The sequence below is a fragment of the Poecilia latipinna genome, unplaced genomic scaffold (genome assembly GCF_001443285.1).
Source record: "Poecilia latipinna isolate Pla-1442-1.1 unplaced genomic scaffold, P_latipinna-1.0 Scaffold5290, whole genome shotgun sequence".
Taxonomy (NCBI): Eukaryota; Metazoa; Chordata; class Actinopteri; order Cyprinodontiformes; family Poeciliidae; genus Poecilia; species Poecilia latipinna.
In genome coordinates, this window is record NW_015117906.1 from 1 (window position 1) to 12657 (window position 12657).

General features: G+C 36.0%; 2 protein-coding genes across 2 annotated transcripts; both read left to right on the forward strand.

The window, feature by feature from the left end:
• Positions 1-84: 84 nt before the first annotated feature.
• On the forward strand, positions 85-4181 carry LOC106943421 (5-hydroxytryptamine receptor 3E-like; the record flags this gene model as incomplete). The annotated part of the gene is made up of 7 exons (XM_015026733.1): positions 85-194; positions 450-619; positions 904-1064; positions 2030-2240; positions 2983-3153; positions 3252-3325; positions 3397-4181. Coding segments are annotated over 7 exons (1131 nt in total), but the record flags the coding sequence as incomplete, so codon positions are not given.
• Positions 4182-5620: 1439 nt separating this feature from the next.
• On the forward strand, positions 5621-12654 carry LOC106943422 (5-hydroxytryptamine receptor 3A-like; the record flags this gene model as incomplete). Its single annotated transcript, XM_015026734.1, has 10 exons — positions 5621-5757; positions 8003-8071; positions 8224-8295; positions 9163-9308; positions 10037-10081; positions 10228-10337; positions 11091-11260; positions 11464-11624; positions 12013-12223; positions 12536-12654. Coding segments are annotated over exons 1-10 (1143 nt in total), but the record flags the coding sequence as incomplete, so codon positions are not given.
• Between the last annotated feature and the right edge of the window lie 3 nt (positions 12655-12657).

Here is a 12657-nt window from a genome sequence, read left to right on the forward strand (position 1 = left end):
TACTTTAAAGAAAAAAAAAATCCATTCTCTATCCCTACGTTTATCTTTTAATTGTAACATCAACCCCGTTTTTCCCCTAAGTAGAGGTGGGACAATGAGCACATCTGGTGGGACCCGGAGCGATTCTGTGGAACCACACATATCTTAGTCCCCACCAAATATTTGTGGATGCCAGATATGACTATTGAGGAGATGTAAGTTGGTGTTCAGTTCATATTTGCTCACATTCCTAAACAGATTGGAGTGAACGAAATTAACCAAACCAAACTAAGTCAAGTATAAAATGCCGCCAACTCAAATTCCAACAAACCCACTATAACATTAAAATTGTATTTTTTCCCTCCAAGCAAAACACTTGGTAAAAATGAGTAATTTTGTCTAGTTGCCTGACTGACATACCCCACAGTGGGTTAATTTGAAGGTCACTGTCTGTATTCATTGTTCTGTAGGACAGAGCAGGACAAAGCCTCTCCAAGTCCAAATCTCAACATCAGGAACTATGGCTGGGTTGAATTCAGAAATGACCAGGTGGTGATCAGCACATGCAAGATGCGTGTTTACAAATTCCCATTTGACGTTCAGAGCTGCAACATCTCCTTCAAGTCCATTATGCACTCAGGTAAACCCCGAAACATGTTTTATCTGACTTGCCACATGTGCATTTTCCATGATAAGATGAGAAGACTATAAAGATGTTTAGGTTTGTTTGTTTTTCTGGCACCAATGCCAATCTGACATTTGTGTTTTTATGTATTTTTACTTTTACGTATTCATGGCTGTTGTCTATTGTTCTATTGTATTGTATTGTTCTTATTGTTGTACTGCAGTCTTTCCCCTGTTTCCAAGACAAATTTCTCCTATGCGAGATTAACAAATGATCTTATTTTCTCTTATCTGTCTCAGATGAAGAAATAAAGTTATTTTACAACAAGAACAATTCGGAGATCTCAGAGTGGTCTCGAAAAGCTATGGAGACGCAATACGAGTGGCTGTTCGTCAGCATGACAGTCACAAGCAAAACTGTCAACCATTTTGGCTTCAATCAAACAATGATTGTTTACACGGTAAGTATTTTTAACAGCTCAGCTTAATGTCGTAATGTAGTTTTTTCTTTTAGCTTTGCATGAATTTAAATGCAGACAAATTTAACGTGCAAAACAAATTGGCTCCTGTGGGAGCCAGGAGGAGGGTTTTAGCGCTGTTAATCACACTCATGTGCGTGTTGTTCCCCACAGAAGAGCCTGCCATGAATGCACCGGTTAGTAAGAAAATTGTTTCTTCACCATTTGCACAGCCACAGCAAAACAGCAGTCTTGAGCTTGTACGCACTGACTGGGAGGGTGTGAGGCGAGCAGTGCATACAGGAGCGTAATTAGCAGCGCTAAGGCCCTCCTCCTTGCTCTGACTGGTTGTTTTTGGCCATTTGTTTTGGTGTATTTCTGCAGATGGCAGCAGGACCACAAGTAGGAGGCAGAGGAGCTTGATTTTTCACAGATCATCTGTCTCACAATATAGTGACAGTTTTCACAAATATGCAAAAAACATATTTATATAAAAGTTACTGCAGCTTTATGGTCAATGCATGATGCAGTTCTACCCCCTCAAATGCCTCTCAACTGTTGCTCACTGAATGTTTTGTCTTTTCTGACTACTCTATAAATCTGCAGTATATCAACAGTTTGAGACGCTCAGACTGTCCCACCTGAAACCAACAACCACGTCATTTAAACACAATTTTTCAGCATTCTGGTTATTAGTTTCAACCTCTTAAAGTCATATTTACAACCTCTAGATGCTTAAGCTTATGTTGTCTATGATTCACTATTAGTATGAACCACAGATTAGACAAGTGTTCTCACTGAAGTGGCCTGCAAGTGCAGATTGCATTAGTCCATCTAATGCAATCAATTGTAGATTGCATTAGAATCCTGAACTATATCATTTGGTTTGCTTCAAATGCTTTCTCACATTTCTCACACTTATGTTTTTGCAGAATGGAAGGAAATTAATTTCTCCTACATTTTTTCAGATAAACATGAAGCGGAGGTCTGTCCTCTACATTGCAAACTTCTTGCTGCCTGTCCTTTTCTTCCTGTGTCTGGACTTCGCCTCCCTCCTGTTGTCAGACACCGGCGGTGAGAAGGTTGGCTTCAAAATCACCGTTCTGCTTGCTGTCACAGTGATGCAGCTCATTCTCAATGACATTCTTCCATCTTCTTCGGACAAGATTCCCTTAATAGGTTAAACATTTTTTCTTTCAGGTTTTAGCTGTAAATATCAGCTAAAACCTGATATTTACATAAAAAGACCCAAGTACATTTCTGTTCACTTGTCTGAAGTTAAATCAGACCAAACTTTTTTCTTTTGGCTTAGTTAGAAATACTAAGATTGTTTTTATTTGCTAGATGTCAAAAAAAAAAAAAAAACTTAGCAAGGAGATTTTTTTTGTAACTTCCTTCATATTCAGACGCTTGCATACATTTGATCAGTATCAGAGCTACTTTGAACTGTATGACTTGGGTGAAACTTATTAGATTTCCTTCCGCAAGCTTCTCTTAATAGCTTGCTGGAGTTCTGGTCTGTTCTTCCTGACAAAACTGGTCGAACTCAGTCAGGTCTGTTGGCTGCTTTATTCTCTCACACTCTTTCAGTTGCCATCTATTTTAGGAAGTGCACCAGTTCCTCATGCAGCAAAGCAGCCCTACAACATCATGCTGCCACCGGGTGATACTAGCATCCCCTGTTTACACTCCAAACGTAACAATGCATGTAAACTTATGAATTCAAAGAACGTTACAGAAGAAGTCCTAAAAAATGCTCTTTTCAGAATTGTTTCTGGCATTTATTAAATGTAAATAGTTTTGGTAATTCTAACTAACCTAAAAGAAGAGAGGTTTGATCTGATTTAACTTCAGGGAGTGGGAATAACGTGGATGTGTCTTTATACTTGGTGTATATAAATATCTGTTTGCTCCCCCTCAGCGGTTTATTGCATTGGGACTTTTGCTCTTATGCTGCTCAGCCTGTTGGAAACTATTTTGGTGATTCATCTAATTAATAGAGACGCGTGGCAGGACATTGAACAGGACAAGACAAAAGACCCAGTTGAAGGTCAGGAGGAGAAACTCACCAACTCGCACACCTGTTTTATTGGAGAGATCAAATTTTAATCAGTTCGAATGTTCACTTGGTGATGTTCTGTTTTGATTCGAATGCTCAAGCCTGGACAAAACGTAACTTCATTTTTTCAGGAATCAAGACATGTAGCAGCTGTGCATCTGTTAGCAAAAACTCAGCTGATGGAAGGCTTTCTATTGGAAAAGAGGTAAGAACTTTAAAAGTAGCATCTTTCTGTATGACTTTCGTATACGAGTTTGATGACAAACATGTCTGCAGGGCAGCGAGGGCGGAGTTACCGAAGTCTCCATTGCACTCGAAAAGATGTCAGATGAGCTTGGAGAAATCAAGAAATCAATAACTCTTCTCAGCAGCAGACAGGAAGAGGATAAAGCCGGTTACTGGACCAGAACTGCACAGAAAATAAACAAGGCTTTTGCAGTTTTTTATGTCACAGCAGCTGTCCTGTTTTTACTGTTTGTCTCTATAATGTGGTATTCTGCAGATGAGTAGTGACTAAATGAACAAATAGTTAATTTTTATTTATTTTGAACATCGGCATGTTTTACTTTTCCGCATTTTATTAATTTCAAGAAGTGTTTGTGTGTTGTCCGATCATTTATTTTTTCCCCACCGCATAATTTTGCTTTGCTAAAGCTGGTGATTTGTGCAACAGTGTTATTAACCAACTTTTGGCGCCACTGAAAAATGATAAACAAGAGAATGATTATGCCTGAAAAGTGGATTAGTATGCGTTATCCATAATTCAGCAAAAAAGATTTGAAATTTGAATTATTGAATTGTGTGGTTATATGTGAAACATTACTATATGCATTTTTTTAAAATAAATACAGAAGGTGTTTAAGAAATTGATGGGACAGTCTAAAGTCACAAACACCATTTTATGATATTACATATTGTTCTACCAGAAAAACATCCATTTCATTTGTCTTGGTAAATTAAAAATTTTGTGCATTTAAGCCTAGTCCTAAATCTGTTCTATTTGTTACATATTGTGCTAAACCACCCGAAATTTGTGAACCGTTAAACTGAATAAATGGTTGAGAAATCCAATACCATGTTGAAATGTGTGCTTTTACTTTGAAAGTAAAGTCCTTTTAACGCTCAGAAACTGTCATTCTGTAGGCAGTAAATAACTGATTATTTCTGACATAACATAAAATGCATGATTTTGCAATCTTCATGCTATGCCAAGTGTTGAACAGCCCCCACAAATAAATAGTTTGGAAACATTTTTCTGCATCTGGTTTCTGCATGCATGCGTGTATCAGAACATCAAAAATATTTTTTATATGTTGAAAATATTTAGAGAAATATTTTTTTCTCTAAACAACCTTAATTGATAGAGGCAAACATTGGATATTATACTGGATATATTTTAAGGCAAACCTTCAAAAAATAATGTTTCCTTTGCATGGCAACAAATGAAAATCAGCCAAGACACCAGAAAGAGATTTGTGGACCTAAGATGTCAACCCATAATGATGATCAGGTAGAGATGGACATGACTTGATGTGACAAATCACCAGAACAGAAGTGAAAGACTTTGTGAAAATGGGTCACTATCAACAAGGAAATGGGCAGCCATGCCACTCAGTGAGAGAGCAGTGATTACTTCAGAAAAAAAGTATGAGATAATGATTAGTGTTGAAGAGCATTAATTGCTGGTTTTAACCTGCATGATTAATCCCTTCAAAGTTCAAAACGTTTGGACATTCAGAAATATGCTGGTCCAGACCAACTCAGGATATATTTTCTGAATAAAAGCTTCACTTTTCATCAAGAGAGCCCTCTCCCATTTTCAAGCAAAGCCTTGTGGTGAGTTAGTCCATTACTCTTGGATCTTTACAGCAGTTGTTGTCAAAAAACAATGATCCTACTGCTCTAGGAAACTCTCTATTTCCAGTTTAAAACTAAAATATCAAAATCTCACATAAGTGATGCATCTTCTTTGCTAGTTTCAGTCACACCAGTCAGGCTTTATACAAGAACAGAGCATTTTAACTGCAATAATCTTTGTCATAAGTCATAAAGATCGTCAATTGTTTTTTCTAATAAAATCTGAAAAGAGTGCATTTTATTACAGTCTCTAAGTCAACACTCTGCAGAACTGCCTTTTGAAAAGCGTTTTTCATTATGTCCAACTTTTTATATAAGACAAATAGCCCAAGCGAATGAGATGAAGGGCATCTGTTAGCATAATTTTCAAGATTTTATTTTTAAAGATTCTCAATTGAATATAGCTCTGGATTTTAACTAGGCTGTTTTAATACATGCATTAAATTATTTTCGAAAGCTTTTAAATTGCATCTTGCATTGTGGCCCCAATACTTTGGTGCTTGTTGCTAAAAGGACTTTTTATTAGTTATTCTAACTCTAACTTCCTGGAAAAAAGCCTCTTCTATTTGTCGTATCTTCACAAAGCACTACTCATCCCAAACCACAACGGAAATTAGAAATGCTGTTAAACAGACAGACTCTAAGTGCTAAGGAGGTTGGCTTTGCTTGGTAGTGTTTTTAACACATCACATCTTAAGATTGCTCGAACAGGACAGAGCTGCAGACTGACCTCTCAGACAATGATTTTCACTTTAACTTGCTTCATGTTTCTCCTCACAGGTAAGACGAGATCATTTCATGCAGTGGATAATGTTTTAGAGGTGCTGTTCACTTAGCAATTTTTGAACTCCATTCATAAGAAATATTTGATCAAACTGAATAATAAATATTTCATAACAATCTCAATTATATAAGAATACATTTGGAATGCTCTAAGAAACAAATGGTGCCGTTTCAGATAAAAATTTAAATCAGTCACAAGGATGAAAGTTTAAGTGTTACTATATCGCAAAGTGTGTTCCCAAAACAGCTTTTACCTTAAGATGTGGGACCACTAGGACGGGATGTCATCTATGTATTTAGATCATTTTCTGTGTGTTTATGGTTTATCTGACCAAATGTATAACAAAAAAATAGCTTCACTATTTTTGTTGTCTATTACTGATGTATAAACATCCATACTTTAATCAAACTCAGTGTCAATACTAGGCCTGTCGCGATAAACGATAAATCAATTAATCGCATGATAAATTAAACCTATCGACCTCATTTTAATTATCCTATCGACCTCATTTTAATTATCGGCTTTATCTCTCTTCCTGCCTTTTTTTTTTCTTTCTCTTGATGACACTGAATGAAAAAAGGCTCAGCTCCGGTGCTCTGCACTGACCCTCCCTTCCTCATTTCCTTAGTGCAATGTCCAGCGCACACGACACTAGCTGTCAGCCGACTGTCGACCCATTTTCAAAACCTGAGAGACACATTAGCCGACAGAAATCCTAGGTATAACGGTTCAATCGGGTTCGACCGTGCTGTGTCAAAGAATGGGCACAAAATAATGGCTACAAGTCCAGTTAACTAATTTTAAAATCAGGCACTAATCATTGCTTTTCTAGCATCTACCTGTGATGCATGTGGCTAGAGTCAGCGTAAAGTCATGACTGAATGAAAATCATTATAACCTATTTATGTCACGTTAACGAAGAACAGTTGAAAAGTTACTGGGTTTATCAACTGCGGTAGCAATTTGACTCCAACTCCTCCCCTTGTCATTTCTATATTATTTGCACGAAATGTTGAATAAATATTAATGTTGTTTCCACATATCATCTCCGATGTCCGCTGGACTTCGGGTTGCGCCGTGTCAGCTGTTTGGGATTCCCCTCCGTAATTTCCCCCCAGAAATCACGGAGGAGAATCCGCGCTTTCTGATTGGCTACTTGTCACATTCAACTGTTAAGCTCCCAGTCGGGAAAACCCCTGATTTAGATCGGAGCGGCCACGACAATCTACCGTAACACACCACACACTGCAGGATGATTGGTTACGAAATCATCAGCGAGAATCTTAGATCGGCCAACGATCTAAGATTGTCATAAGGGGAAATTAGGGGCAAAAAATCGTGTAGTGTGAACTATTGCATTAGGTAGTCGGATGTGCCCATCTTCTCTATTTAAATCTAGTGATTACTGAAGGGCAATATAGTATACAGACTTCATAATCTGCACTCTTTTGGTTGAATGCAGTATTTATTTCCACTTTGGCTTTATGTTGTTTACTTTTTATTCAAGTACGTTTTTTTGTTAATGGAGACTGAGAATCCATTTTATTTTTGTTTTTGTTAATTTAGTTGATCAGTTCTAGCGCTGTGTGTTCTTTTGAAAATAAAATGTATTCATCTATGGCAGGAATGTATGGCAGGAATTACAGATGTATTCATCTATGGCATTCATCTAAGTGCTAAGGAGATGAATGCATTTTTATGTCATTTCCATTAAATCAGTGTCAAAAGGTCTTGAAACAATATTATCGTTTATCGCAGTAATTTTTTAGACAATTAATTGCTCAGCAAAATTTGTTATTGTGACAGGCCTAGTCAATACACTGCTTTGTAATTTATGCCAATAAACATAAAAAATAATTAGCAAAATTTATTTCATAAACTTTTATGAACCAGTTCAAAATGGATCACTGGCTGCCACAGCTTGGAGCTCTGACAGTTGATCAGACTTTCCTGATGTGTTTTCTATTTAAAACACAGAATAATATGGGTGAAATTTAACACATTTAGAGCTTATAAAAAATGTCTTGCAATTACACAGCTTTGTATAGATTCCTTCCTGGAGTGCTGAGTTTTGGAGAAAAAAAATGGAACCCAAGAAAGGTTGCATATCTTTTTAAATTGAGTGGACATGCAAAAAAATGTAAAGTGTTTGTCGTCCAACACAAAGGTGGATTTATATTCATGACGGCAAATGTGTATTCAGAAAATACTGATAAGGAAATGTGTATTCTGCTCTGTTAGGCAGCTGTGTGTCACCAGATGTTCACAATGACCCACTGATGTCCAATCAGAGCTTTATGGACGTTTCAGGTAATCCAGTTTCTGGTAATCGATCTGCTCTGATGGATATTTTTTATTGTACAAATTACATTCCATTATTACTGTCTGAAAAATATTGCAAAAATTGAACATGAAAGGTAAAATCTATAAACAATTTATGCTGTGATTTTTTTCAATGACAGTTGAAAATGCAACAAGTCATATATTTTCACATTTTTCAAACTCGACACCAAACCAGACGTCTGATGACAAAGGTAAACCTGACTTATTTGTTTTTTGTAAATCATTGTGTTTAATCTAACCATGGGTTAATCTCCATTTTTAAATCCTTCAGTAGGAAATCTATCAGTAGAACAATATATTGTCATGCTACAATCACAGCATTCAATTGATCTTATTTCAAATTTATATAAATAACCTCCATAGCTTAAATAAGAATTATGAAGTGAAAGGAAAATTAATTATATAAATGTTATTTACAAATAAAAAAGAGAAAACTGTGCTGTGTGTATTTATTTTGTAGACATGCAGTAACAGCAGGAGGTCTTTGCTCATCACTTGATCATTCCATATTTGTTTATTTGCTACCCTGATCTGCATTTAACTCTAACCGTTTTACAGTAATGCAGTTATTCATTACTGTAACAGGAACATTTACCAATCACAAATCAAGACATTTTTAACTATTCAATTGGATTTTTAATTTGGACTTTGGCTTTCCAACTATTAATGAACAAATTAAATATCATGAAGTAATGTTACATTCCAGCTCATTGCTTTGCCAAAAAAGTTTTCCTTTCACTTTACAGCCATGCACAAAAAATATTCAAATATATTTAAAGTCTTAATGTGAGAATTGGTGATTTAGTAATTGCACAGCACACAGCATGTAATCAAAATTAAAACTATGGAAATGAACATTTTTCAAACTCTTTTACTGTTCTAACAAAACTTGTGAATTCTTGGTTGAGAGTTTTTTGACTACCAAGCAGCAATGAGGAACCATAACACAATAAGACTTTGCGTTTTGCCATTTTACACACCAAGCATTACATGAAGGCTTGATTGCATTTTGTGATTCTCCTGTTTTTCTAATCATAAAGTTTTTATTCTGCTTGCAGCACCCACCTGCAGTTATCAGAATGTTCTTGACCACCTGCATCTGACCAAAGCTAATGAAACTTTCACAATGAGCAGACCTGTTAAAGATCATACAAATAAAACAGTCTTATACCTTGAAATGATAGTCTATGCCATCCTGGATGTGGTAAGTCATAATGTTATTTTTTGTTTGTTTGTTTTTTCACTTTTGAAAGTGTTCATTTGATTTTTGTTGGGGATTTTGAATTTCTGATTTTGGATTTGTTTCTTGTACTTTGGTTCTCATGTTGAAGCATTACATATTGCTGAGACCTAATTTATATATACTTTTTGTTAGATTCTGTTTTACTATAGCAATTGTCATCTCTGTAAGAAATCAGTTTTATTTAATTATAATTGCCAAGTGGTTGCTCTTGAAAAGCAAGTATTTCAGCAGTTTGTTGGTCCAGAGCAATACAGGTGTGGGTTAAGACATTGCCAAGTCGGAAAGACGTTACGGTGGACATTAGAGAGGCAAATGTCCATCAGTCTGGGAAGCATTATGAGACAAGACATTTTTGGCAATATTTTGCAATACTGTGTTGGGTAATAATTAAACACAGCAAATCGGCACTAATATCTCAAAGTAACTGCTGAAGACGGTAATGTCTGCTTGACGTTAGAGCTGCTAAAATTTAAAGCTATTGAGTCACAGGATGTAGTTTTACTTTATGCTTACTATTTTTCTCCATGGCTGTAAACTGGAGCTGCAGTTATGAAAGACTGGAATAAAGTTAAAGTACATAAAGTAAAAGATGCACAAGTTTCACTACTCTGTTAATAACTGCACTTGTATTAACTGTTGTTTCAAACTGAAATATATGAATATATAAATATATATTTCTTTATGCACAGAAAGAGACAGATCAGACATTCATTGCATATGTTTGGATTTACATGGTGAGTAACTTCTGAAAAAGATGCATTTCATAACATGGCTATTTAATAAAAAAAGAAACAATTTGATACTTTTTAAGTTGCATTTATTATTCAGCCATGCTCCACGCACTCACCCTTCTGGATTTATATTTTATTTTTCCATTCAGGAGTGGGGAAATGACTACATTTTATGGAATAAAGAGGACTTATGTGGAATTTCAGAAGTAATTGTTCCAACAGAGGTACTGTGGAAGCCAGACATAACAATTGAAGAGATGTGAGTATGCATGTACTGTAGAGTCCTGAGTGACTTCGGTTGAAAGTAATGCAATTTGAAAGAATTTAAATTATTCTAAAGTAAAATAAGTAGTTATTTTAACCTGATATTGTGAGTAAAAATAAAAGAGAAATGCGTGCTCTTTAACTAGGTGAGGGCAGTTTTTTCTTGCATATTGTGAAATAATAATTTGGTTTAAACTGCAGCATTAAGTTAAAACTCACAATTGAAGAGTAATGAACTTAAAAAAATGTTTAGACAACTTGTCTCTTGCTGTTAAATCAACTTCATCAGCTTTAATTTCTGAGTTAAAACCAACAAATTTTATTTGTTGACTTAAATTGTATTTTCAAGGAAGCAGGTATACTTTCATTTTTAAATTAAACCACTTTCAAATGTTTTACAGTGCACCATTCTGAGCGCCCAGTAAGACTGAAAGGATTTAAATCTCAGCATTTGCTTTGACACGTCCTTCACTAGGAAAAACTCTCCACTCAGACTCCTGTGCTTCTTGTCTATGCGCTTCATGTCCGCGCTCAGTCTTGTGTATCCTGTGTTTCTTTACGCAAGCAAGAAATTCGACTTCAGTTTCACTTTCTTCTTGATACAGACCTTTAAATTATAAATATGTAAAAATATATTTTTTGCTATTGGTTGTTAAAAAGCAGTATTCCAAGAATATTCAACATTTGAAATCTACCATTACAAATTTCAGAGGTTTAATCCATTCAACAATCATCTATTCTTTCACAGGATAGAGAAGGACAAAGCTCCTCCAAGCCCCTTTCTCAAAATACACAGTAACGGGACGATTGAATTTAGGAACGACCAGATTGTGATCAGCGCCTGCAGGATGCATGTTCACAAATTCCCTTTCGACATTCAGAAGTGTAACATCACCTTCAAGTCCTACTTGTATGCAGGTGAGTTCAGTTCATCTATGTATAATCAAACTAAAGCAAAATTTTAAATTTAATTTTCGATGGTATGCCAAACAAAACGCACAACACAACAGCTTTCTGAATTGAAATTCTATAGAAAATTAAATCTAAAACACACGTTTTATCGACACTGACATCTTGTTATAAGCCTAACTGTTGACTTCTTGCTCTTCTGTTTGTCTTAGAACATGAATTACAAATCGACATAGAGAAAAATAGTTCAGTAATATCAATGTGGTCTCGTGAAATAATGGCGACAGAATTTGAGTGGGTGTTTGTCGACATGACTGTCACCAATTCTACAGTGAACCATTATGGATACAATCAAACCATCGTTATTTACACTGTAAGTATGTTCTACAGGGATATCTCTATATTTTCTATTGTCTTAGTTTTGCTGAGCCAAGGTGTGTGGATTGTTTTCCAGTGCAGTTACTGCTGCTAAAGCTACTGCTGTTGCTAACTTTTGCATTCCTATTGTTCGTGATACATACTGCACATATAATTTTGAAGTAGTATAATTAAGTGGTTAATAAAGAATTTACTGCTCATCTCTGCACCTTGGCTCAGCAAATTTACCCTTCACTTTTGTTATATTCATAAACTTCATAGTCAAATTTGTTTTTTGCGTTTTCCTCTAAGCATGCCTGATTTACTTACAAAATGATGCCAAAATTCCTGATTCTTAAATCAAAAACCAAATATTTCACACCATCTCCCACATCTTTTTACAGATAGAAATGAAGAGAAAATCTGTCCTCCACGTTGCCAGCCTTGTGCTGCCTATCCTCTTCTTCTTGTGTCTGGATTTTTTCTCCCTCCTCCTGCCACACGGTGGAGGGGAGAAGATCGGCTTCAAGACCACTGTGCTGCTTGCCGTCACTGTGATGCAACTTATTCTCATCGAGATTCTACCTTTTACATCAAGCAAAATTCCCCTTATAGGTAAAACACTATGTTATCTTTCCCCCAGATAATATTTATATGTGTAACTTATGCTGTTAAGAGAGTCTAGCAAAAAGATGGTGGGCACGAACACAAAAAAGGAAGCAGATAGGTACCAAAAAGGTAAAAATCAACTTCAGTTTTTAAATGGTGTTTGAATAGCATGAAAAGACAGGAAATAAGAACATAGTACCAAAGAGAAGAGAAAGATTAACAATAGTAGAGGGTGTGACTGACAGGGTCCCACTACTTTGATCAAGAGCAGAATATACTGATCCAGTGTTTTATTAATGTGTTGTTGGTTCCTCTAAGTGGTGTACATCCTTGGGATTTTTGGACTAATGTTGCTCAGCCTCCTGGAGACTATAGTGGTGAACTATCTGATAGAGATGGACTCAGCATCCCAGGACGATGCCCAGAGTGTGAACGAAGAG